This window comes from Vipera berus (assembly GCF_964194415.1).
Source record: "Vipera berus genome assembly, chromosome: 2".
Lineage (NCBI taxonomy): Eukaryota > Metazoa > Chordata > Lepidosauria > Squamata > Viperidae > Vipera > Vipera berus.
Window position 1 is genome coordinate 284,508,710 of NC_138203.1, and position 27,798 is coordinate 284,536,507.

Here is a 27,798-nt window from a genome sequence, read left to right on the forward strand (position 1 = left end):
TCCAAATCACCTAAAGGCAGGACAAGAAGCAACAGATGGAAACTAGTCAAGGAGAGAAGCAACCTAGAACTAAGGAGAAATTTCCTGACAGTTAGAACAATTAACCAGTGGAACAACTGCCTCCAGAACCTGTGAATGCTCCAACACTGGAAGTTTTTAAGAAGAGATTGGACAACCATTTGTTTGACATGGTATAGGGTTTCCTGCCTGAGCAGGGGGTTGGACTAGATGACCTCCAAGGTCCTTCTCTTCTCTTCTCTTCTCTTCTCTTCTCTTCTCTTCTCTTCTCTTCTCTTCTCTTCTCTTCTCTTCTCTTCTCTTCTCTCCTATCCTATCCTATCCTATCCTATCCTATCCTATCCTATCCTATCCTATCCTATCCTATCCTATCCTATCCTATCCTATCCTATCCTACCCTTAAATGCAGTACCCCTAAAAACTGTTCATTAATATCTCTTTTTATTTATTTAGTCCATGCCCTTTTCCAGGTGTGTCGAAAGTTGTTATCCTGGATGGGTCAAGCTCGTTCCAGAAGGAGATCCAGCCTGCTGCTACAAGTGTGTTCTTTGTGCAGAGGGGACCATCTCTACTCAGGAAGGTGGGAATTCTAGAGGGCTGGGGTTTTAGTCACTCCTATTATTCATCTGTGCATCATTTCTGTGCCCAGTTGATGGTCACATAAAAGTGTGGCCCAAGGTCATGAGAACATGGAGTTGGAGCTTGGAGATGAAGTTACTGTTGGAAATCTTGTGCAAAGTTGTTGATGAAGATTCTCAATCATCCAGTTAGATTTGTCTGGAAGTTGAGCCATGGCAGCGGGACTTCTTTTCTTATTGGTTTGAAACATTTCATTGCTCATCCAAGTAGCTTCTTCAGTGTGAGGAAGTTAATAATAATAATAATAATAATAATAATAATAATAATAATAATAATAATAATAATAATAATAAAGTTGGAAGGGACCTTGGAGGTCATCTAGTCCAACCCCCCCAAGTTGGTTAAGGGGACCCCATATCTTAAATGGAGGGTAAAAAATATAAAGAATGGTTGCTGGAATTGGGTATTGATATGCAGGTTCTGAGGTTTTGCTGGTAAAAAATACAGGAAACCAGAAGTTGCCTTCAAGCTTTACGTTTTTATTCAGCTGAACAAAAAGACGGGCTTCTCTAAATGAGAGCAGCCCCGAAAGACAAGAAATCCTTGTATTTATTCTTTCTGGTTACATAAGCAAGCCATCCAGCAGGCAAACAAAGTCATTGCTAAAAGCCAACATGGGTTTGTCAAAAACAGGTCATGCCAGACAAATCTTATTGCATTCTTTGACCAAGTGACAAAATTAGTGGATCAGAAGAATGCTGTGGATATAATTTACTTGGACTTCAGTAAGGCATTTGATAAAGTAGATCACAACCATCTACTTGATAAGATAGAAAAATGCGGGTTAGACAGAATCACCACCAGATGGATTTGTAGCTGGCTGACCGGCCATATTCAGTGTGTGGTCCTCAATGGAACCACATCTACATGGAGGAAGTATGTAGTGGGGTGCCCCAGGGCTCTATTCTGGGCCCAGTGCTCTTCAACATATTCATCAACGATTTGGATGAGGGGATAGATGGGGAACTCATCAAATTTGCAGATGACACCAAGCTGGCAGGAATAGCCAATACTCCAGAAGATAGGCTTAAGATACAGAAGGATCTGGACAGACTCGAACACTGGGCACTATCTAACAAAATGAAATTCAGTGGTGAAAAAAGTAAGGTCCTGCATTTAGGCAGGAAAAATCAAATGCACAGGTATAGTATAGGGGGTACCTTGCTCAATGGTAGTGTGAGAGAGATCTCGGAGTCCTAGTGGACAATCACTTAAATATGAGCCAGCAGTGTGCTGCAGCTGCCAAAACAGCCAACACAGTACTAGGCTGCATTAACAGAGGGATAGAATCAAGATCAAGTGAAGTACTAATACCACTTTACAATGCTTTGGTAAGGCCACACTTGGAATAGTGCATCCAGCTTTGGTCACCACGGTGTAAAAAAGATGTTGAGACTCTACAAAGAGTACAGAGAAGAGCAACAAAGATGATTAGGGGACTGGAGACTAAATCATATAAGGAACGGCTGCTGGAATTGGGTATGTCTAGTTTAATGAAGAGAAGGGTGAGGGGTGACATGATAGCAGTGTTCCAATATCTCTGGGGCTGCCACAAAGAGGAGGGACTCAAGCTATTCTACAAAGCACCCAAAGGCAGGAGAAGAAGCAATGGATGGAAACTAATCAAGGAGAGAAGCAACCTAGAACTAAGAAGAAACTTCCTGACAGTTAGAACAATTAATCAGTGGGACAACTTCCCTCCAGAAGCTGTGAATGCTCCAACACTGGAAGTTTTTAAGAAAAAACTGGATAGCCATTTGTCCGAAATGGTGTAAGGTTTCCTGCCTGAGTAGGGGGTTGGACTAGATGACCTCCAAGGTCCCTTCCAACTTTGTTGTTTTTTGTTGTTGTTGTTGTTGTTGTTGTTGTTGTTGTTGTTGTTGTTGTTGTTGTTATTATTATTATTATTATTATTATTATTATTATTATTATTATTATTTCACCCAGTAAGTCTGGCATACTGTAGATAAGAGAGCCGAAGTAACAAACATGTTCCCTTTTGGGTGTTTCCCTAAAGATATTGTATGTTCTTGGGTGGGTTAGGACATTGGGTATTTTCCTTGCTGGCCTTTCATGACCCTGCATCCAGGACTTTGCAAGAGCCCAAAGACAGTAGGGCCATCTGCACATTCATAATTGATATTTCCTATACTGTCCCCTAATTCTGGGTCAACAGTATGTCTAGTTTAATGAAGAGAAGGACTCGGGGTGACATGATAACAGTTTTCCAGTGAGATATCAGGGGTTGCCACAAAGAAGAGGGAGTCAAGCTGTGCAGCCACCACATGGCTGTTTATATAGACCATGGAAGTCTTAACAAGAGATTAATAACAGTACAATGGCTTGGATCCAGAATACAAGCTATTCACCAAAGCACCTGGATTCAGGACAAGAAGCAACGGATGGAAATGAATCAAGGAAAGAAGCAACCTAGAACTACGAAGAAATTTCCTGACAATTAGAACAATTAATCAGTGGGACAACTTCCCTCCAGAAGTTGTGAATACTCCAACACTGGAAGTTTTTAAGAAAAAACTGGATAGCCATTTGTCCGAAATGGTGTAAGGTTTCCTGCCTGAGTAGGGGGTTGGACTAGATGACCTCCAAGGTCCCTTCCAACTTTGTTGGTTTTTGTTGTTGTTGTTGTTGTTGTTGTTGTTGTTGTTGTTATTATTATTATTATTATTATTATTATTATTATTATTATTATTATTATTATTATTATTAATTTCACCCAGTAAGTCTGGCATACTGTAGATAAGAGAGCCGAAGTAACAAACATGTTCCCTTTTGGGTGTTTCCCTAAAGATATTGTATGTTCTTGGGTGGGTTAGGACATTGGGTATTTTCCTTGCTGGCCTTTCATGACCCTGCATCCAGGACTTTGCAAGAGCCCAAAGACAGTAGGGCCATCTGCACATTCATAATTGATATTTCCTATACTGTCCCCTAATTCTGGGTCAACAGTATGTCTAGTTTAATGAAGAGAAGGACTCGGGGTGACATGATAACAGTTTTCCAGTGAGATATCAGGGGTTGCCACAAAGAAGAGGGAGTCAAGCTGTGCAGCCACCACATGGCTGTTTATATAGACCATGGAAGTCTTAACAAGAGATTAATAACAGTACAATGGCTTGGATCCAGAATACAAGCTATTCACCAAAGCACCTGGATTCAGGACAAGAAGCAACGGATGGAAATGAATCAAGGAAAGAAGCAACCTAGAACTACGAAGAAATTTCCTGACAATTAGAACAATTAATCAGTGGGACAACTTCCCTCCAGAAGTTGTGAATACTCCAACACTGGAAGTTTTTAAGAAAAAACTGGATAGCCATTTGTCCGAAATGGTGTAAGGTTTCCTGCCTGAGTAGGGGGTTGGACTAGATGACCTCCAAGGTCCCTTCCAACTTTGTTGGTTTTTGTTGTTGTTGTTGTTGTTGTTGTTGTTGTTGTTGTTATTATTATTATTATTATTATTATTATTATTATTATTATTATTATTATTATTATTATTATTATTATTATTAATTTCACCCAGTAAGTCTGGCATACTGTAGATAAGAGAGCCGAAGTAACAAACATGTTCCCTTTTGGGTGTTTCCCTAAAGATATTGTATGTTCTTGGGTGGGTTAGGACATTGGGTATTTTCCTTGCTGGCCTTTCATGACCCTGCATCCAGGACTTTGCAAGAGCCCAAAGACAGTAGGGCCATCTGCACATTCATAATTGATATTTCCTATACTGTCCCCTAATTCTGGGTCAACAGTATGTCTAGTTTAATGAAGAGAAGGACTCGGGGTGACATGATAACAGTTTTCCAGTGAGATATCAGGGGTTGCCACAAAGAAGAGGGAGTCAAGCTGTGCAGCCACCACATGGCTGTTTATATAGACCATGGAAGTCTTAACAAGAGATTAATAACAGTACAATGGCTTGGATCCAGAATACAAGCTATTCACCAAAGCACCTGGATTCAGGACAAGAAGCAACGGATGGAAATGAATCAAGGAAAGAAGCAACCTAGAACTACGAAGAAATTTCCTGACAATTAGAACAATTAATCAGTGGGACAACTTCCCTCCAGAAGTTGTGAATACTCCAACACTGGAAGTTTTTAAGAAAAAACTGGATAGCCATTTGTCCGAAATGGTGTAAGGTTTCCTGCCTGAGTAGGGGGTTGGACTAGATGACCTCCAAGGTCCCTTCCAACTTTGTTGGTTTTTGTTGTTGTTGTTGTTGTTGTTGTTGTTGTTGTTATTATTATTATTATTATTATTATTATTATTATTATTATTATTATTATTATTATTAATTTCACCCAGTAAGTCTGGCATACTGTAGATAAGAGAGCCGAAGTAACAAACATGTTCCCTTTTGGGTGTTTCCCTAAAGATATTGTATGTTCTTGGGTGGGTTAGGACATTGGGTATTTTCCTTGCTGGCCTTTCATGACCCTGCATCCAGGACTTTGCAAGAGCCCAAAGACAGTAGGGCCATCTGCACATTCATAATTGATATTTCCTATACTGTCCCCTAATTCTGGGTCAACAGTATGTCTAGTTTAATGAAGAGAAGGACTCGGGGTGACATGATAACAGTTTTCCAGTGAGATATCAGGGGTTGCCACAAAGAAGAGGGAGTCAAGCTGTGCAGCCACCACATGGCTGTTTATATAGACCATGGAAGTCTTAACAAGAGATTAATAACAGTACAATGGCTTGGATCCAGAATACAAGCTATTCACCAAAGCACCTGGATTCAGGACAAGAAGCAACGGATGGAAATGAATCAAGGAAAGAAGCAACCTAGAACTACGAAGAAATTTCCTGACAATTAGAACAATTAATCAGTGGGACAACTTCCCTCCAGAAGTTGTGAATACTCCAACACTGGAAGTTTTTAAGCAGAGACTGGACAACCATTTGTCTCAAATGGTATAGGGTTTCTTGCCTGAGCAGGGGGTTGGACTAGAAGACCTTCTATTCTGCTCTGTTCTGTTCTGTTCTGTTCCATTCCATTCCATTCTGTTCTATTCTTGTATCCTTTCATTTATCACCTAATCTGAATAGGCTCATTAGGACCCACCTTTATCCAGAGCTGGATAAATATGTGACTCAGAGAGAATTGGATTCTGTCTCTTTGTTCATGCCACACCAGGCCTAGTACTCCTGCTTAACAAGTAGTCAGAGAGTATTTGGGGTGTAAATGTTCCAATTCCTAAACATCCTAGTGGTCATCAAGTGTGGTCTCCTTGGTGAACCTGTGAAGTGGTCTTAATCTTCCTGGGGATTGAAGAAAGAACAGCATCAAAAATGGGGGACAGGTTGTGCCTGAGGCCTCCACTTCTACAGAGGGAAGGATTTTCCACTGGCATAAATAGATCCCATAACTTGTGCAAAGTTAGGGGAAAAAATAATTTGTTTCTCTATTCAAGATACAGGTGAAATTTGAAAAATTAGAATATCATGCAAAAGTTTATTTATTTCAGTAATGCAACTTAAAAGGGGAAACTAATATATGAGATTCTACTTAGAGAGTATTGTAGTGATTGAAGAACGAATGGATGGAATGTGGTAGAATAATTTAAATTTTTACTCTTGTTCTTTGCAGATGCAGATCAGTGCATCAAATGCCCCAATGATCATCACCCAAATGAAGATCAAGATCAATGTATCCCTAAGATTACTGTGTTCCTCCATTACAGAGAAACTTTGGGCATTATCATGGTTTCCTTGGCTTTATCCTTATCCTTAATCACTGGCTTCATCTTAGGAATCTTTATTAAATATTTGGAGACTCCAATAGTCAAAACCAATAACCGGGATGTTTCTTACATCATCCTCACTTCCCTCCTGCTTTCCTTCTTGTCCACTCTTCTATTCATTGGACGGCCAAGCAAAGCCACTTGCCTCCTCCGACAAACATCCTTCAGCATCATCTTCTCAGTGGCTGTCTCTTCCATCCTGGCCAAAACGATCACAGTGGTGCTGGCTTTCCTGGCCACAAAGCCAGGGAAGAAGATGAACAGATGGCTTGGGAAGAGTTTTGCCAACTCCATTATCCTTTCTGGTTCTACTGTTCAGATAGTCATTTGCTCCATCTGGCTCAGTGTCTCTCCTCCTTTTCCTGACTCCGACATGCACTCCCAACCCAGAGAGATCACCCTGCAATGCAATGAAGGCTCTGTCGCTATGTTTTATGTTGCTCTAGGCTACATGGGCTTCCTGGCTGCCATCTGCTTCATGGTGGCTTTCCTGGCCAGGAATCTTCCTGGGGCCTTCAACGAGGCCAAGCTGATCACTTTCAGCATGCTGGTCTTCTGCAGTGTTTGGGTGTCCTTTATGCCTGCCTATCAGAGCACCAAGGGGAAGTCCATGGTGGTCGTGCAGGTCTTCTCCATCTTAGCCTCCAACGCTGGTCTTCTGGTCTGCATTTTCTTCCCCAAGTGCTACATTATCATCCTAAGGCCTGATCTGAATACAAAAGATCACCTGACCACAAAAAGGAAAGATGGCATCTGAATCTTAAATATTTAAGGAGTGGTTCATTTATTCTGAAGAGACAATGCTCCTTCAAATTGGCATATTAGATGCTGCTAAAATAAACAATTTCCTTTTTTTCCATCTTAGAGCTCTAGAAAAGAACTGATCACTTCATGCTTCACCGGCCAGCAACCATTTAATGATTAAATCATGGCAACTGGACCAAACGTTTTTAATCAGAGACATTTCATTGCTCAGTTTGGTCCAGTTGCCATGATTCAAACTTTAGACAGATTGCAAGCCATTTTGACAAAAAAAAACCAACACCCTGACATTGGTGTGACAAAAGTGGGTACATTCCAACAACTCTCTGACTCTCTGCCCAACTAATTTTGCTTGGACACAAGATCAGTGGAGCGAGATCTCATGCTACTGATCTCGCATGATCTCATGGTACTTTAGGTTTGTCTGCAACAGAGAATGGAACCGAAGCTGGGGGACACTTCCCCATGCCTTCAGAGGCTGGATCCAGGCACCAGAAACCTTTTCCAGGCCATTGCAGCCCAGGGTAAGGCTTTCGTGACCTGATCTGGGCTCCAGAGGCCTTTTCCAGGCTGCTGCCATCCAAATGTATCTTCCTTTCTTCCTACAGTATACCCCTTATTTGAATTCAGGGAGCGTATCCAAATGTCAGTTTTGCAAGGAAGATGTCCCCTTTGTAACTATTGTATTTTTGCTTTGATAGTTCGGTCTTTGGTGGTTGATATAATATAGTTGTCATTAAATCAGTCAAGTCTTTTTGAACTTCCAATTCTATCTGGGTTAGGTAGAAAGTAGTAGCTGGTATTATGGTTGCCATTGGATTAATTGAATTCTCAATATAGTATATTTGGAGGCCTTTAGTGTCTTCACTCTTGATGTTGCTTTGTTCAGGTGCTGTTGTCTTTTGGCTTGTAAGTTTTGTAGTTACCATTAAAGTTTGGACTTTAAGGTTTTCTGTAAGTTGCTTTTGTTGTTCTTTAAAATCTCTTATTTTAATGTTAGTTTCCACTTCTTCTGTTTGGTTTTGGGTTATCTTTTCCTCATTTAAATTCAGAGTTTGATTTGGTGGCTTTAAGTTGTCAGATTTTTCTTGCAGTTTGGCTTTAATTTGCTCTGTCATTGCCAAGATCATGTCCAGTATCAGTTTATAATCAAGTGGAGGGATGTATTCATCCATTTCATTGTTGTTTGCAGTTAAATCTTCCATGGAGACTGTTTCAATAATAGTCAAAGATTTTCCACCTCCTGAAGAGTTGTAATCAGTGCCAGGTGTTCCCACACTTATCTTCGACTGCTTTGTTATTCAGTCAGCTCTCACAACAGAAAAAGGAAATTTACTTGCTGTACCAGGTTACGCCACAAGATGTCATCAATAACATATAACATGCAATGTAAGAGCGGCTTAGTGATCGGCCATCTTTATGGCCGGTCTCTTCTTCTTCGGACCAAAGGACGTGATCCGGATTCCAGCAGAGGGCTGCCACCCTTTCTGCAATCACAGGGAAGTCCTCCTCTCAGCTGACCGTCGGTGCCACGGGAGTCTTGAGAGCTTGGTGAAGACCCCGTTGGAACTGGGTGGAAAATCTCGGAGGCCTGCGTTCCGCCGACCAGCTGACTGTCAGCGCTGTTGTGGTGTTGCGGGGGGCCTGGTGGAGCCTGCGGAGCCTGGCGGCGCCTCCGGAACTTGCGGAGCCCGGGGCAACTTTGGGGAGCTTGGCAACGTTTGGGAGAGCCTTCCACCTGCTTGGAGGAGCCGCGTGCTGGCTGATTGATGGTCGACACTATGAATCACGGCTTGGAGCAGCGTCAGCGTTGAAGTGCTGGAGTGGTGGAGATGTTCTCTGGTTGGCGTCTGAGAAGGCTGGCGGTGAGGGGAGTTGGAGTACCGCAGCCTCGCTGGTATGGTGACCTCGGCCTGGTGGTGGAATGTGGACGCTGATGTCTCGGACGTTTGTGAGGCACAACCTAACTTCTGCGCCACCAGAAATTGACTAGACCATGTTTTGTGGTTCTGCTGAAATATCATGGTCTTGGTTTCCCTTCCTGGCTGACCATCGTCTGGTCCTCTCTACAATATGAAAACGAATTGTGTAAACGGAGCTCTCCTACCATTCTGTGACTCTACAGGCTTTTTAGCCTTGATTTATCTCGCTGACTCTTTTGCTCTAACTCCCCCCTCTTTTCTCCTCTCCCCCATGGCTTTGGAAGGCCTGGGTTACAACCACTGTGGGAGGGTGGTTGAGACTTTACATCTGCTACCTCCTAGAGGTGAGAGCTCTAAGCGGTATTGCCTTCCCCAGTTGTATGTTCCAGGCTGCTCCCCGGTTCTAACCGTCGTGAGAGGGCGGGAATCGACCTGTCCCGGGGTTACCCAGCTCTAGTGGCAGTGGAGCTGGGTTTGCACTCTGGACATTCTCCTTCTATCTTGAGATCCTCCCGTTTCGATCTGGGTCTGCCTTTTTCTGCCGGATTGGTCTAACAACCACCATGCGTCTGACTTATCTGAGCACGGTTTTGTTCGCCCTCAGGGGGCCCCCCCATCCTGGGTGCGACCCGCCTCACTCTTTACATCTCCTCTCGATGAAGGGCCCGATTGCTGGGACCATGAGAGATGGTTGGGCAGGGGCAGGGGCCTCCGGTATAAATTTAATAAGAGGCCCCTGATTACCTTTTTAGTCAATTTTTTTGTGGGGTTAGGGAGGGGGGAGGGTCGTGGTTGGCTGGAAATGGGGGGTAATCCACCAACCGTTGTTCAGGCCAGGCCTGGGACAGATTGCGGGGGGAGGAGCCAGGGTCTGCTGCCTCCGGATCTCGGGAGCGGGTCGTGGGACTTCCTATTCCCACGATGTTAGGGAATGGCAGCAGGTGTATGAACAGAGGGCCGTATCGATACCCGGGAGGGCATCCCCGCTATTTACAAGCGGTGAGGCGCTCCGACCCTCTGTCTTCACCCCAAGGCTCCGGGAGCGAGGATGTGCAGCCACCTGAGTTCTGGCTGGTTTACTTGAACGCCAGGTCCGTCGTTAATAAGGCTCCTCTCGTCCGGGATCTGGTTGAGGGTGAGCATGCGGACCTGGCTTGCATCACGGAGACCTGGTTGGGCCCAGAGGGTGGTATCCCCCTGGTTGATCTTTGCCCACCAGGCTTCCGGCTGCTACACTGGCCTCGGACTCAGGGTAGGGGTGGGGGAGTGGCTGTGGTTATGAGGGAGACCTTATGTCCGCAGGAGGCCACCGTTCTTCAGATAGTCGGGTGTGAATCTCTCTTATTGAGGTGTGGTCCTAGGGCGTAGCTGGGCTTGCTGCTGGTGTACCTTTCGCCTAGTCGCGCAGCAGCAGCCCTGCCTGAGCTTCTCGATATCCTCTCGGGGCTGGTGATTGAGTTCCCCAAACACATGGTTTTGGGTGACTTCAATCTACCATCCCTGGGAGGATCATCTGAGTTAGCTCGGGAGTTCATGGCTTCCATGACGGCCATGGACCTGACGCAAGTAATTCATGGACCGACTCATGTGGGAGGTCACACCCTGGATTTGGTTTTTCTATCTGAACGGTGGTTAGATGATCTTGGTGGGGCTCCCCAATTGTTATGCCCCTGTCATGGACCGATCATCATCTCCTGCGGCTGGTCTTCCGTTTTGCCACTCCCCACCGTGGGTGTGTTGAGCCAACTAGATGGTTCCGCCCCAGGCGCTTAATGGACCCTGAGAGGTTCCAGGCAGCGCTGGGGTCCCCACCTGCCTCCTCTGCTCACAGCTCGGCAGATGCCTTAGTGGAAGCCTGGGAAAGGATGGCCACGGAAGCACTTGACTGAGTTGTACCCTTGCGGCCCCTGACCCGGCACAGATCCCAGTGGGCTCCATGGTTCTCCGCGGAGCTTCGGGAGATGAAGCGTCGGAGACGGGGCCTAGAGAGCGGTTGGAGGTCCAGCGGATCTGAATCCGACCGATTGCGACTAAGAACCCATATTAGGTCTTATCTCGCAGCGATAAGGGTGGCGAGGTCTAATTACTTCGCTACCCTTATCGCGTCTGCAGATAATCGCCCGACCGCCCTGTTTAGGGTGACCCGCTCCCTCCTCAATCAGGAGGTGAGTAAGGAACCCTTGCAGGGGCATGCCGAGGAGTTTAGTCAACATCTGTCGGATAAAATCGCTCGGATTCGGACCGATTTGGACTCCGACTGGGCAGAGTCGGACGATCAGGACACGGGTGATCTTGTCAATGTGATCTGGGAGGAGTTTGATCCTGTAACTCCAGAGGAAGTGGACAGGATTATGGGGAGGCTGAGCTCCACCACATGTTTATTGGACCCGTGCCCTTCCTGGCTGGTTTATGCAGCCCGGGAGGGGACACGAGGCTGGTTCCAGGCGGTTATATCTGCCTCTTTGAGTGAGGGTAGTTTCCCCGCCGCCTTGAAGGAGGCGGTGGTGAGACCTCTCCTCAAGAAGCCTGCCTTGGACCCAGCTGTGTTAAATAACTTTCGTCCGGTCTCCAACCTTCGCTTTCTTGCGAAGGTTGTTGAGAGTGTGGTGGCGCATCAGCTTCCTCTGGTTCTGGATGAAGCGGATTATCTAGACCTGTACCAATCGGGCTTCAGGCCCGGGTACAGCATTGTTGTGACTCAGGGCCAGCCTGTGGGTCCGACAGCCGGCTCTGATGTATCGGATGACTCTGAGGGGGAGGAGGGAAACGAACCGGCTGATGATGGTTTGGAGGAGGGAAACGAACCGGCTGATGATGGTTTGGAGGCTTTGCAGAGTCCTCAGCCGGGGACCTCTTCTCAGCTGCGTGAGCCCGAGAGTGCGGAGGAAGATGACCCACAGCTGGCCCTGTTCAAGGACGCCCGACGCAGGAGGCAGTCAAGCAGGAACAAACAAAGAAAGGCTGCAGGACTCCTCGGGAGGAGGCACAGGGAGACCACGCCCTGAGCTCTCTATAAAAGGAGTGTTTGGGGAGGGGCTGGTTGCTGAAAGCAACTTTTCCGCTTGAGAAGACAAGCTCTAGTGTTTTTGTTAACTGCGTAATTAAATCTTGGCAGAAGCCTTTTAGCCTTGGACGCTTTCCAGTCTCTTCTTTTCGAATAGGGGTTGCGAGAAGAGGGCTGGTTCAGAACAAGCATGGAGACGGCATTGGTCGCTCTGGTGAATGATCTCTGGAGGGCCCGGGACAGGGGATATTCCTCTGTCCTAGTTCTATTAGACCTCTCAGCGGCTTTCGATACCATCGACCATGGTAACTTGCTGCGGCGTCTCAGGGGATTGGGAGTGGGAGGCACGGTTCTTCAGTGGTTCTCCTCCTATCTCCTGGGACGCTCGCAGTCAGTGTTGGCAGGGGGGCAGAGGTCGACCTCGAGGCCTCTTGCTTATGGAGTCCCTCAGGGGACGGTCCTCTCGCCTCTCCTGTTCAACATCTACATGAAACCGCTGGGTGAGATCATTCGTGGTTTTGGAGTTGGGTATCATCAGTATGCTGATGATACCCAGCTTTTCATTTCGACCCCAAACCACCCCAGTGATGCCCTCGACGTGATGTCCCACTGCCTGGAGGCGGTTCGGGTCTGGATGGGGAGGAACAGGCTTCGACTCAACCCTGACAAGACCGAGTGGCTGTGCGTACCGGCATCTCTGGATATTCAGGATATTCCATCTCTCTGTGACTAGGGGGGCCTTCGCCCAGGTTCGCCTGGTGCGCCAGTTGCGGCCCTATCTAGACCGGGATGCCTTACGTACGGTCACTCACGCCCTCGTGACCTCGTGTCTGGACTACTGCAACGCTCTCTACATGGGGCTACCCTTTAAGACCACTCGGAGGCTCCAGCTGGTACAGAATGCAGCCGCGAGAGTTGTGTTGGGAGTTTCCCGACACTCCCATGTTATACCTCTGCTCCACGAGCTGCATTGGTTACCAGTTGTCTTCCGGGTGAGATTCAAGGTGTTGGTAATGACCTACAAAGCCCTACATGGCATGGGTCCGGAATACCTTGGGGAGCACCTGCGGCCGGTGTCAACTTCCCTCCGCCCAGTACGCTCCCACAGAGAGGGCCTCCTCAGGGTGCCACTGGTCAAAGAATGTCGACTGGTGGCCCCCAGGGGGAGGGCGTTCTCTGTGGGCGTGCCGGATTTATGGAACCATCTTCCGGTCGAGCTCCGGATGGCACCTGACCTCCGCTCCTTCCGGCACGATCTCAAAACCTACCTTTTCAAACAAGCTGGCCTGGCCTGATGGGATGGGGTTGGGTTTTATTAATCTGTTTTAACTTACTTTTTAATGTGTTTTAACTTATTCATGGGCATTTTGTTTAATCGTTTTTAATTTTTGTATCTTGTTTTTTAATATGTATTGCCCTGTTCACCGCCCTGAGTCCTTCGGGAGAAGGGTGGTATACAAATAAAATTAATAATAATAATAATAATAATAATAATAATAATAATAATAATAATAATAATAATAATAATAAAAAAAAACAACTATTTAAGACAAGCCTCCCACTCAAGAGAGGGAGGGAGGGAGCATATTTAGACTGGAGTAGGCCAGGAATCCTGGAGCTTCCACTGAGGGAGGAAGAAGCGGGGAGAGAAGGGGGGTTCTGCCAGGATTTTGGCAGGATGATTTTTGGTGAAGGGGTTTGGCTGGAATCCTGAAAGATGGTGGTGGAGCTTTTATCTCAGACAAGGTTAGATACTGAGGAGTTAGAATAGCCCTGGAGCTATTTGGTTGAGGGAAGAAGAGGCAGGGAAAGGAGAGAAGGGGGTTCTGTCAGCTTTTGGCGGGAAGACTTTTGAGGAGAGTGGGCTGGAATCCTGAAAGGAGAGAGGAGACAGCAGAGGCAAGCTGACCCAGATGAGTGTGCGAGCCAATGACCAGAGGGGGCGCCAGATGCAACAGAGGCAAACTGACCCAGGCGAATGGGCAAGCAAGTGACCAGAGGGGGCACCAGACACAAAGGAGATGAACTCACCGAGGCAACTGGGCAAGCCAATGACCAGAGGGGGCACCAGACACACCAGCAGATGGTGGAGGCGAGCTGACCCAGACAAGTGGCAAGCCAATGATTAGAGGGGGCACCAGACATGACATAAGCAAACTGACCCAGGCGAGTGGGCAAGCCAGTGATCAGAGGGGTGCCAGACACTCCAACAGACAATGGAGGTGACCTGAGCTGGGCAAGTGGAGGTGCCTGGGTGAGAGATCCAAGAGGACTTACTTCCAGAACAACAGATATTGAGACACCGGGTGAGTGACTGTGTAGCCTGGGTACCTGTAGAAAGGGGGTAGAGGAATCTGGACTTTAGCAGCCCTTTCAGGGGTAAGTGCTACATTACAATAAAAGTAGTTGTGATTTACCTGATTTTCATACTGCTTCTTCTTGAATATCATGAACATCAGGTAGATCACAAATAGTTCTGCTCAACTGAACTAACCATGGCAGGTGCCAATTCTGGAAATACAAATGGGGACTAGTCGATAATTCCAACTGTGACTTGTGGGAACTTCCTGCAAACTATACATCATATTGCAATGGAATACCACCTCAGAAGGTTCCCTGGATCTCTGCAAGAACTACATCACCTTAAGGGCGAGTTAGATACTCAGCTATAGGCTTAGCCACTCTAGTAACCACTTGTACATAATTTAATTTTATTCATAATTTTATTCATTATTTGTATTGTGCATTTTTAAAATAATTCACTGTAAAGTAAAGGTAAAGGTTCCCCCGCACATGCGTGCTAGTCGTTTCCAACTCTAGGAGCTGGTGCTCATCTCCGTTTCAAAGCCGAAGAGCCAGCGCTTGTCTGAGGACATCTCTGTGGTCATGTGGTCGGCATGACTAGACACCAAAGGCGCACGGAACGCTGTTACCTTCCCACCATAGTGGTCCCTATTTTTCTACTTGCATTTTTACGTGCTTTCGAACTGCTAGGTTGGCAGAAGCTGGGACAAGTAACAGGTGCTCACTCTGTTACGCGGCACTCGGGATTCGACCCACCAAACTGCCGACCTTCTGATTGACAAGCTCAGCATCCTAACCCACTGAGCCACCGCGTCCCTTAATTCACTGTATTTGTGGTTTATATTTTGATACCAATTTTATATGCTGTTTTTGTGAATTTTAGGCACTCATGCTGTTTTCTGTTGTACCACATGAAATAAAATCTACCTGATATTGGATTTCTAGTCTGAAGGACTCACACTCCCTTTGGGAATGTTTTTCAAGCCAACAGGGAAAGAAAGACAGCATGTGGCACAGTGAAGACCAATGTATTTATTACAATCGATATCCATAGAACAAACTCTTGTCTCAGATCGGGCAAAACAATACTACACAATCAGCAAACTTTCATATTCCCTATTATACATCCTTGGACAGGAGGTCACAAAGACAGGAGGTGGGGAAGAAACAAAGAATTCCAAATAATTCTCAAGACAAACTGTGTTAACTACACAGAAATTAAAGAAAACAAGTAAAACACAAGTTAAGCACATCTCAACTACAGCATGTTCTTCCTATTTTTTTAAGTTGGTTGAACAGAATACAGAATAACAGAGTTGGAAGGGACCTTGAAGATCTTCAAGTACAGAAGTTCCCAACCTGTGGGCCATGGCCCACCAGTGGCCTGTGGCCTATTCGCAACCAGGTCACATGAGTGGCTGGCTGGTGCACGTGTGTGCTTATGCACAGCCCCACTCATGCGAGCATCTCGGACACTTGCAGCCCCACTCGCACAAGGGTCACGGGCACTTGTGGCCCCACTCACGTGACCATCATAGGTCTCTCTGCCCCCATGTGAGAAATGGGTACTCATGTGCACACATGCATGAATGTACATGCCTGCCCCTCCCACAAAAGTATCCCCTTTCCCCCCTCCCCTCCAGGCCACCAATCCGGAAAGGTTGGGAAACTCTGTTCTAGTACAACCCCCTACACAAGCAGGAAACCCTATATCAGAGGTAAAGGTAAAGGTAAAGTTTCCCCTGCACATGCGTGCTAGTCGTTTCCAACTCTAGGGGCCGGTGCTCATCTCCGTTTCAAAGCCGAAGAGCCAGCGCTTGCCCAAGGACATCTCCGTGGTCATGTGGCCAGCATGACTAGACGCCAAAGGCGCACGGAACGCTGTTACCTTCCCACCGTAGTGGTCCTTATACTTGCATTTTTACGTGCTTTCGAACTGCTAGGTTGACAGAAGCTGGGACGAGTAACAGGCGCTCACTCAGAGGTACCCAACCTTTTGGGCACCAGGGATTGGTTTCATGGAGAGGTTTTTCCGCGGACTAGAGTGAGTGTAGTTTTGTGTGCTGCCTGCATCTCGTGGATGGGGCTTTGTTTGTACGGACCAATTGCTGGCATGCCGTGGCCCAGTACTGGTCCACGGACTGGGGGTTGGGGACCCTGCCCTGTATCATTTCAGACAAATGGTTGTTCAATCATTTGCCAGGGAACAATCCAGTGTTTTCATACTGACATCCTAAGATGAACTACAGACATGCAAAATGTTTCAGATTTGAGCAAGCTTGAATTTGAAGTATTTCGAGCACGAAATCATTCTTTCAAAAATAAAAAGAATCAATTTCCAACTCTGAACTTCAAGCCCTGCTCTGTGTGCAAAATATGTGTTTCCAAAATGGTCTGCCTCAATCTTGGAACAAGCTGTTTTTGCTCCAAACAAGCCATAAAAAAAATCAAAGATCATTCTGAATTTAAAGCAGTTTAAATTTAAAATATTTGCTTATTTGTTGTATATAGCATGTTTATATGTGTGTTATGTATGTGTACATTTTTGGGAGCAACAGAATTTCATTTTTAATATGCGCCAGTGTGCCCACAGTAAAAAATGACAATAAAGGTTATCTGAGCTGTTATTTATGGTTATGAAATACAGTAATCCAAGTAGATAAATTATTTTTTATTATTACTGGTGGAATTTATGTGATAAGTACCGCTTGTAATAAAATACTCCTACTACTCATTGAAGATTGTACTATATTGTAGGCAACTATATAACTGTCCTTTGGTACCCCATGCCCTAGTAACTGCACCTCTAGACTAAAGGTAACTCTTGACTTACAACCATTAGTTTAGTGACTGTTCAAAGTCACAACAGCACTGGAAAAAAGTGACTTATGACCATGTTTCACTTACAACCCATAATCACATAACCAAAATTTGGATGCTTGGTAACTGGCACATACGTCAAATGCCAGGGAAAGCAGAAGATTCAGGTAGTTCAAATGAGTATAAAGATTTATTACAAGCTTAAGTTCTCTACAAGAATCTGACCAACTAACGGTCAAGGGAAATGAGTGGGAGATAAGAAAGGTATTCAAGGCAGGCTAGGTTTAGATCTTTTGCGGACATGAAGGAACTCAAGACTTATGACATGTTTGACTCCTCCCTTGGGCTCATCCTGGTCATCTCCTACATCATATTTATGACAGTTGCAGTCACCTGGAGTCATGTGATCCTTTTGCAACTTGTTATCTGACAAGCAAAGTCAATGAAGAAGCCAGATTCATTTAACAACCATATCAAGAACTGCAGTGGTTCACTTAACAATGGTGGCAAGAAAAGGTTGTAAAATGGGGCAAAACTCATTTCACAATTGTCTTCCTTAGCAACAGAAATTTTGGGCTCAATTGGGCTTGTAAGTTGAGGATTACCTGTAAAATACATTTGTAAACTGACACTATTCACTGGATCAGCCAAAACATTAGAAAAAAAAGGTAGAAATATTGGTCTGAATGAACAGTTCCCCAGTTCCAGAAACTAACTGAGCATGGAATTTAAGTGCCAATTCTCTACTGAAAAATCCAACTGCTATCAGGGTCAGGGAACTGGTGACCCAGCAGTTGAAGCTGCATTATCAGCACCACCAACTCCCACTACCATGGGAAATGAGGAGGGATGCTGCAAGTTGTAATTCAGCAATGTCTGGTAAGCCAGAAATTGGCCCTCTGATTTGTATGGTTTTTCTCCTCTGTGAACCCGCTGGTGAGCAATAAGGTGCGTCCATTGCCGGAAGTTTTTCCCACACTCTGAGCAGATATAAGGTTTCTCCCCCGTGTGGATTCTCTGATGTCGAGTCAGGTGTATCCGTTGAGTAAAGTTCTTTCCACACTCAGTGCAAGCAAATGGCTTCTCCCCAGAATGGATTCTCAGGTGTAAAGTGAGAGTGCTGCTATAAGCAAAGCTTTTAGCACACTTGGAGCACTTATACGGCTTGTCATCAGCGTGAGATTTCTGATGGTATGACAGACCGCTATTCTGAGAGAAACTCTTGCCACACTCTAAACATATGTATGGTTTTTCCAACGTATGCCCTTTCTGATGCGTCGTAAGACTTGTCCACTGCCTAAAGTGTTTCCCACAGTCTGGGCACTCGTACGGTTTTTCTTCAGTGTGGATTCTCTGGTGTCGAGTTAGGTGTATCCGCTGAGTGAAGCTCTTACCACATTCCGAGCAAGCGAATGGCTTCTCCCCAGTATGGATCCTCTGGTGTAATACAAGGGTGCTGGCACACGTGAAGGTCTTTTTGCACTGAGTGCACTTATACGGTTTTTCCCCCGCATGAGTTCTCTGATGATAAGACAGACTGCTACTCTGACAGAAGCCCTTTCCACATTCCGAGCATTTGTATGGTTTATCCTCCGCATGTAGCCGCTGATGTGTGTTCAGGTTTGTCCACTGGCTGAAACTTCTCCCACAATCGGCACACGTGTACGGTTTCTCCCCCGTATGGATCCTTCGGTGGGAGGAGAGGGTGCTGCTGTGGTTGAAGCTCTTTCCACACTCTGTGCACTTAAATGGCTTCTCGACCGTGTGGATTCGTTTATGTTTGGTGAGGTTGCTGTTATCAATGAAGCGCTTCCCACACTCAGGACATTTAAACGGCTTCTCTCCCGAATGTGTCCTCTGATGGCCAATCAGGTGATGACTCCGACTGAAGCTCTTTTGGCAGTCTGAGCACTGAAACGGCTTCTTCCCTGTGTGGATTTGCTGATGCACCGCAAGGTGCATCTTGTCTTTGAAACCTTTCCCACACTCCAAACACTTGCACAGCCTCTCCGATTCCAGGACTTTGCTTGGGGTTGCAGGGCTGGAGATCTCAGCCAATAGTTTTCCACAAGAAGAGGTGAATTCCCGAGTCTTTCCAGCCAGATCTTGGTTTTCTCTCTTTCCCGCACAACCTCCTTGCTGTACCTGGACTTTATTAAAGCTCACTGTTTCAGGTGAAATGAGTCTTTTTCTTCTTGTCTGATGTGGCAGAGTTTCTCTGCTACGCTCTTCGCTATTCGTAGTATTCTCTTTTTCATCACCTGCAAGAACAAAAAGAGAAAGTCACCAATGGAGAAAGAGATTCAGGGTAAACTGTAGACGAGACAAACAGGAGACAAAGAGAAATAAATACTGAGCATTAGGTTGTACATGTTGCCACTAACTGCTATCCAGCAAGCCAAGGATAAAACTTGTCAGGGATATGTATGTATATATGTACCGTGTTTCCCTGAAAATAAGACCCGGTCTTATTTTTTCTCTCTCCAAAAGAAGTCTTATGTCTTATTTCTGGCGGATATCTTTTCCACTGTCTCACCTCGCAGCAGCAGCACCAACAGCCCCGTCCAGCAGGAGCCCACATGCCTGCCGCCAGCCTACTGCAGCCGCTCACTGCCACAATGCACACGAGCAGCGGTGAGCAGCCACAGAAGTGGGCCGGCAAAGGAAATGTAAGGGCATGGGAGGCCTGGCTGCAATGGTCCTGAGGTAAGAGGGTGTGGGGTGCATGGGGCAGCTCCACCCCTCCCACCCCTGCCCTAGTTTGATTTTTATGCATGTGCCTCGCCCCACCTCATACAACCAGTTGCAATGGAGTGGGTGGGGTCTTAACTAGGGCTTATTTGGGGGGTAGGGCTTATATTAGGCACATGCATAAAAATCAAGCTAGGGCTCTTTTTTGGTGAAACATGGTATGTTATGTATGTATGTGTTGGTTAGTTGGTTAGTTAGTTGTTAGTTGTGAAGTCGTGTCCGATCCATAGCGACCCCATGGACAACATTCCTCCAGGCCTTCCTGTCCTCTACCATTTTCTGCAGTCCATTTAGGCTCACGCCTACTGCTTCAGTGACTCCATCCATCCACCTCATTCTTTGTTGTCCCTTGTCTTGCCCTCAACGTTTCCCAGCATTAGGCTCTTCTCCAGTGAGTCCTTCCTTCCCATTAGGTGGCCAAAGTATTTGAGTTTCAACTTTCAGGATCTGGCCTTCTAAAGAGCAGTCAGGGTTGATCTCCTCTAGGACTGACCGGTTTGATCGCCTTGCAGTCCAAGGGACTCGCAGGAGTCTTCTCCAGCACCATAGTTCAAAGGCCTCAATTCTTTGGCGCTCAGCCTTTCTTATGGTCCAACTTTCACAGCCATACATTGCAACTGGTTAGTTAATTAGTGTATGGCAATGGTATAATAGCCAGGAGATTATAGTGTTCATACAAAGTAGTTTTTGGGCTGCTTAAGACTGCTAGTCTGTTTGGTTCATATTTGTGCACTATCCAGAAGTGCACCAGCAGGGTGAACCATCTCCGCACTCAGAATGGCTAACAGTGTTCTGCAGCATCACTCAGGGTTTTTTCTCTCCACTGATGTCACTTCACATTCAGGCATTACATTCGAGTAGGTGTAGCAGCATGGAGTTTGTACTTCTGCACAAAGCACCATTTTTCCTACCAAAGTGGTAGCTATTTATCTACTTGCATGTAGCAGGCTTTCGAATTGCCAGGTTGGCAGAATTCAAGGCAAGTGACAGGAGCTTACCCTGTCCCGCAATGCTAGGACTCGAACTGCTGGAGCACAGGCTTCTCCAGCATTTTAAACCACTGAGCCATTGCACCTCCTTGTATGTTTGAGTATGTGTGTGTGTGTGTGTGTGCAAGTCACCGCACCTACCAACTGATTTTGCAACTGGACAAGAATGTCAGATTTCAGTAAGATTCTCTTTCGACTAGTCTTGGAATAAGAGAACACCTCAGGAATTGCAAGAACAATTTTCCCAGCCTGGTTTATGATGAGTTAATTCAGGCTGAATCTCTTTGAAGGATTGCAAATGTTTCTACCCAGATTTCTTACCCCCTAAGCTGAGTTGCTGTTTATGAGACAAACTATGAACTGTGATTCATTCCAGCCCCTGATTGTTTATATCTAATGTCTCATCCATTTTTTCCCAGTCTTTCCCCAAAATCTCTTACACCTGCCCACCCAAGTTACCTGATTCAGAAGGATCCCACCAACCAACTGATAAATTGCCTCTAAAATTGTCTTCTTCCTTGAAGCCTTCAGCTGGCAAATCTTCCTCTATCATGGATATCTGGTCCGATCGCAGAGCCAGAAGTATTTCTTTGACAGAAAATCAAAGGAAATACATTACTGTATATATAAAAAGGGCTATACATTTATAAAAATGCTATGCATTTCTAGCTTTTGGGTGGTAAAAGCATGAAGGGAACAAACATTCTTATCTCTGCTTCCAGCCAGAAATAAAATAGGAGGAACTTGCTTATACATGTAATTGCAACTTACGACAATAACTGAGATACTACTACTACTACTACTGCTACTACTACTACTAATGATGATGATGATGATGATGATGATGATAAGGAGAAGGAAAAGGAGAGGAGGTTGGAAGGGACCTTGGAGGTCATCTAGTCCAACCCTCCACTCAGGCAGAAAACTCTATAGCATTTCAGGCAAATGGCTGGCCAGTCTCTTCTTAAAAACTTCCAGTGTTGGAGCATTCACCACTTCTGGAGGCAGGTTGTTCCACTGGTTAATTGTTCCAACTGTCAGGAAGTTTCTCCTTAGTTCTAGGTTGCTTCTCGCCTTGATTAGTTTCCATCTGTTGCCTCTTGTCCTGCCTTCAGGTGCTTTGGAAAATAGCTTGACTCCCTCTTCTTTGGGGCAGCCCCTGAGATATTGGGACACTGCTATCATGCCCCCCCATCCTTCTCTTCATTAAACTAGACATACCCAATTCCAGCAACCGTTCTTCATATATTTTAGCCTCCAGTCCCCTGAACATCTTTGCTGCTTCTTGCAAAGAATGTTGTAAAGAATTTCCAAAGAATGTTAGCCTAGCTGCAAGAAATTAACTATTATCTAAGAATCCAAAGCATTGATATAATAACTAATATAACAGTGGTAAAAATAACTTCGGATGAACCCTTTGACCTTATACACTATCTTGATTGTGCAAGAGTTCCACTGTATACAAGTAATCACTTGAGTTACAACAGCAATTGGGATAGTCAGTGCACAAGAGATGCAGTGTAAGTCAGGGAGGATGTGCAGGGGTGTAAAAGTAGCTGGCACAATGTGCACGCAGAGGGGCTGGAGAAGGATGTGTGGGTGGCGGGAGACTTACCCTAGTGATTTGCACTTTTTCCTACTTGCAATCTTCCCTACTGGCTTCCCCTTTGACTTTCCGGGGAAGCTGCTATGGAAAGTTGCAAATGTCTATGCCAGTGATGGCGAACCTTTTAGGGACCGAGTGCCCAAACTGCAACCCAAAACCCAGTTTTTATTTATTTATTTATTTATTTTTAAAATTCCATTTATATCCCGCCCTTCTCCGAAGACTCAGGGCGACTTACAAGCTTAGCAGTAGCCTTCATTCTATGTATATGCCTGCTTATTAGGGCTTTCACACACACACCCCAATCGGCATTATTACAAAGTCAGCTTAATTGCCCCCAACAATCTGGGTCCTCATTTTACCTACCTCAGAAGGATGGAAGGCTGAGTCAACCTTGAGCCTGGTGGGATGCGAACCTGCACTAATTGCAGGCAGCTGGTGTTACTTACGGAGGCATTAGCCCACTGCTCCACCAAGGCTCTAGTGGATAGTTATCTATCATTGGGTGCTGGGGGGGCATTGGGTGGGTGTGGCCCATTGGGTGGGCATGGTTGCGGTAGTAACACAGACTGGGTAGGACTAAAAAGTTCAATCAATCAATTCCAATTTTGTGAGATCTTTTTTTTTCCTGCGAGAAGTTGAAATTTGATTGATTGAACTTTTTTTTTGCACGCAGCGGTGGAGGCCTAAAGTGAAAAGGTTTTATAAAACCCTAAGCTGGAGGCCTAGGACTGGGGACAGTGCGCGTGCCCACAGAGACGGCTCTGCGTGCCACCTGAGGCACGCGTGCCATAGGTTCATCAACATGGGTCTATGGAGATTCCAAGTCATCCAGGTCATAGTTGTCTGAAACGTGCTTTTTTTCCAGAGGCAATGGACTTTCTTGGTTTTCTTTGAAGATGTTTCACTTCTCATCCAGGAAGCTTCTTCAGCTCTGACTGGTTGGTGGGGAATGGAAGGATTTATACTCCTTGCAGACAGCTGGTCATTTGCATTCTTTCAGAGTTGCTGAGGCCACTTGGAGGTTTATCTGTGTCCTCCAAGTGGCTTCAAAGACTAAAAGAATGCAAATGACCAGCTGTCTGCAAGGAGTATAAATCCTTCCACTCCCCACTATCCAGTCAGAGCTGAAGAAGCTTCTTGGATGAGAAGTGAAATGCCTTCAAAGAAAACCAAGAAAGTCCAGTTGCCTCCTGAAAAAAGCACCTTTGGGAGAAAGTTGCAAATGTTGATGATTGAAAACAGGGCAGTGTGAATGGGTTGCCAAGTGTGAATGGGTTGCCAAGCCCCCAGATTGCCCATCAGGTGACTGTGAAGTTGACAGGACAGTCAGAACTCTGGGAAAAAGTTCTAACTACTGCTGAAGGAAAAGTCTTCATCATGGTTCAGTCTAAGCCGGGAATAAACAACATGGTGACTGCTTTAAAAAGAAAGTTGCAGTTTATTGAAGAGAAGAGCCAGACAGAAAGATGACTCTGGAAGAAAAGAGAGGGAGCACATGTAGGGAGAGGGTTTTTATAGCCTCTAGGGCTCTTGAGGTTGTTTCCTGTTCCTGTTTAAGGCTTTGTATTTCCTGTGTCAGGTATTTTGACCTGTGTCCCTTTGGCATCTGTGAGTTAATCCTATTGTGTCCTGTCTTAGAGTTTGTGTGGGGTATGTAGATTTTAGGTGTCTTCTTTAATCTTCTGGCAACCTTCCTGAATGGATTATCACTTCTGCATTTCTACAGAGCTCGTTTCTGCTTGGGGGAAGGAGACTTGGGGCTATTAAGAAAACTGGGCAGGCTTTTCTACCTCTTTAAGATCCTTTGAAGAAATATATTTTTCTGCCCTTTTAATATTTCCTTCTCGGGGGGGGGGGGGCTGACTTCCCACCATTCCTTCAGTTCAGTCACAGCTTTGTCGTACGTCAAGGACCAACTGGGAGTATCACTGCATTCTCTACATCCCCCTTACACAATTTAACAAGGGTGAACTAGAGATGTAAAATTTCTGGAAAAGTTGAAGCTGTGAGGAAAAAAATGTTTTTTTCTGGGGTGTTTTGGGACAAAAATGGAAATTTTGGACAATTTGAAAAAAAAAGTTTAGTGTGGAGTAGTTTTACAAATTGTATATAAAAGTATTAAGCTTGCAATAAAACAGGTAGCCACCCTCCTCTCCCTCAAAAGCAACAACAAAAAAGCAACAAACCATCAACATGCAAACTAAACTGGAGCCTTTTCCCTACAGTGCCCCCTCGTGGCACAAATGTATATTTCACTTGTTTGAGAACTGCACTGGGAAGTGCAGTGTTTGTTACTTGAATTGTATTCCAGAATTTGCTTGTCTTCAGCTAAGAGAACTTGCATTTATTAAAAACTTCACAAAACGTCTCAGAAATCTTTCATTCAGGTCTTCACGTTAGGTATATAGTTTGAATACCATGTCATAGATATGCTATTTATCATTGGAAAATAACATAATTCCATACTCCCTTTTTTCCGATTTTTGTGGGTTTTTTCCCTGAGGTTTTTTTTGCGTTTTTTTCCACATCTTCCCATCTCTGGGTTAACCCGATCAATTATGTCAACCCTGTCCATCGCATGAAATGCTATACCCTACTCAGTGATACAGTTAGGTCTCTATCTAATCAAGTGCCTTTTTGCTATTATAACCAACTAAATTAAAATAATCAGCATGCACAAATGACATTAATGCATGCTGATGCCAATATTGTAACTGTGATCATTGTTTCAAAGGCACAAATTTGATTCTTGGAATGCACACACCTGAGCAGAGAGAAAAAAATTACACACGATTCTTTCTGAAGAAATATGCAAACTAATTCCAGCCCCTCTTTTCATACATTAGAATCAGAATTAGAATAGAGCTGCAAGGGACCTTGGAGGTCTTCTAGTCCAGCCCGCTGCTCAAGCAGGGGATCCTATCCAATTTCAGACAAATGACTGTCCAGTCTCTTCTTAAAAACCTCCAGTGATGAAGCACCCGCAACCTCTGAAGGCAAGCTGTTCCACTTGTTAATTGTCTCACTGTTAGGAAGTTTCTCCTTAATTCCAGGTTGCTTCTCTCCTGGATTAGTTTCCATCTGTTGCTTCTTGTCCTGCCTTCAGGTGCTTTGGGCAATAGCTTGACTCCCTCATCTTTGTGGCAACCCCTGAGATATTGGAAGATTGCTATCACTGAATGGAAAGGGCTGTGATCATATGATTGCAGCCACCGTTGTTGTTGTTTTTTTAATCCTGTCTGCAGTCAGTCCTAATTTATACGGTGAGATTCCAGAAAGAGTACAGAGAAGAGCAACAAAGATGATCAGGGGACTGGAGGCTAAAACATATGAAGAATGGTTGCAGGAATTGGAGGTGTCTAGTTTAATGAGAAGAAGGACTAAGGGTGACACCATAGCAGCGTTCCAGTATTTGAGGGGTTGCCACAAAGAAGGGGGTCAAGGTATTCTCCAAAGCATCTGAAGGGAAGACAAAAAGCAACGGATGGAAACTAACCAAGGAGAGAATCAACCTAGAACTGAGGAGAAATTTCCTGACAGTGAGAACAATTTAACCAGTGGAACAACCTGCCTCCAGAAACAGTGAACGCTCCAACATTGGAAGTTTTGAAGGAGAGACTGGACAGCCATTTGTCTGAAATGGGATAGGTTTTCCTGCCTGAGCAAGGGGTTGGACTAGAAGACCTCCAAGGTCCCTTCCAACTCTGTAATTCTGTTGCATCCTGTTTTTCTACCAGGGATATAAAGGTGAAATACACGAATGACAGTCTAGCTTAGGGATCCTTAATCAAGTGAAGGAGGAAAGGATCCTTACCCAAGGAAGCCAGCGTCTTCCAAATCTCCTCTATGACTTCTTGGTGTAAAATTCTTTGATCTGCATTCAGCAACACCCACTCCTCTTCTGTAAAACACACAGCAACCTCTTGGAAGATTGCCAGAGCCTGAAAACAAGGAGACCAACTTTCTGATCAAAGAAGTAGGCACAACTTGTTTCCCAAAGCACCAGAAGGCAAGACAAGAAACAACGGATGGAAACTAATCAAGGAGAGAAGCGACCTGGAATTAAGGAGACACTTCCTAACAGCGAGGACAGTAAAACAGTGGAACAGCTTTTGCCTTCAGATGTTGTGGGTGCTTCATCACTGGAGGTTTTTAAGAAGAGGCTGGAGAATCACCTCTCTGAAATGTGATGGGGTCCCCTGCTTGAGCAGGGGGCTGGACTAGAAGACCTCCAGGATCCCTTCCAGCTCTATTCTGGTGGATTGATCCACAAAGAATCCTACAGTTGAGCAAATCTTTCTTTCCAAAGTTGTATTTGCACAACAAGCTAAAATGGATCCATGGCAACACACCCTGTTTTTACTTCCTCTTCTGACCTCCAACTTCCGCACTTTTACATCGAGATATCTAGAAATGACGACACAGAGCAAGTCGCAATTCACCATAAAGTGGCGGAGAGACAAACCGGAGGGACAGACAGCAGCTTCACCTCCCTGCAGAAACGTTCCTGGCATGTTTTCGGACACCGGCACGGGCCTCGAGTTGCCTACTCCACGTTTACTCGGAGCTTACAACATAGACATCCCAGAGGAGGCCCGTTTCAGAGATCCCACTCAAGAATCCGGGAAAGGGGACACCCGCGAGGGCCTTTCTGTCTCTCGGATGCAGAAGCGCCCGGCTGGCCTCTCCGCTTTCCCCCCTCCCCTACCTGATCGGGCTCCCCCGCAGCCCTTTCCACCCCGCCAGGGGAAGACCTGGCTCGGAACCGCGGCATCATCATCCCTTCTGGAGCCGTGCTCGGTTTTTCGATCGCGGACCGGTCCCCCCAAGCGCGCAACGCTCTTCCCGGGCGTGGGAAAATCCGGACTGCCTTTCCCACGGAGGGGGCGGGGCGACTCCCCTCGCCGCTTTTAACCCTGCGCTGGCCGGGGAGCCGGGAGGAGCTTCTCTTCCTCGGAGATACAGCCGACAAAGGCGAGGACGCCGCCTTCCCATACCCGGCACTCTACTGCGGATGGGGGGGGGGGGGGACTCCTGCTCCCATCCTCACGCCCGGCAAATCCATCCATCCATCCATCCTTCCTTCCTTCCTTCCTTCCTTCCTTCCTTCCTTCCTTCCTTCCTTCCTTCCTTCCTTCCTGAGTAGGTAACATCATCAAATGCTAGTTGCAATCTAGCACTGATGTTGTTACCTAGTTTGGCTAAGAACGCA

General features: G+C 45.7%; 1 protein-coding gene across 1 annotated transcript; it reads right to left on the reverse strand.

Moving 5' to 3' along the window:
• Positions 1–17,169: 17,169 nt before the first annotated feature.
• Positions 17,170–27,388, reverse strand: LOC308661187 (uncharacterized protein). The gene is made up of 4 exons (XM_081316030.1): positions 27,295–27,388; positions 26,401–26,527; positions 21,437–21,565; positions 17,170–19,498 (listed from the first exon to the last, which is right to left on the reverse strand). The coding sequence occupies exons 1-4, from the start codon at positions 27,364–27,366 to the stop codon at positions 18,009–18,011; spliced, it is 1,818 nt and encodes a 605-aa protein (XP_081172156.1). The 5' UTR covers positions 27,367–27,388; the 3' UTR covers positions 17,170–18,008.
• Positions 27,389–27,798: the final 410 nt, after the last annotated feature.

What these genes read in the sequence shown, in the direction of transcription:
- LOC308661187 (XM_081316030.1), bottom strand. Translation starts at nt 27,366, where the DNA reads ATGATGATGCCGCGGTTCCGAGCCAGGTCTTCCCCTGGCGGGGTGGAA. An exon ending in CTGCGGGGGAGCCCGATCAG is followed by an intron (nt 26,528 to 27,294) that starts GTAGGGGAGGGG and finishes CCTTGTTTTCAG; the next exon opens with GCTCTGGCAATCTTCCAAGA. An exon ending in GTGGGATCCTTCTGAATCAG is followed by an intron (nt 19,499 to 21,436) that starts GTAACTTGGGTG and finishes TTGTTCTTGCAG; the next exon opens with GTGATGAAAAAGAGAATACT.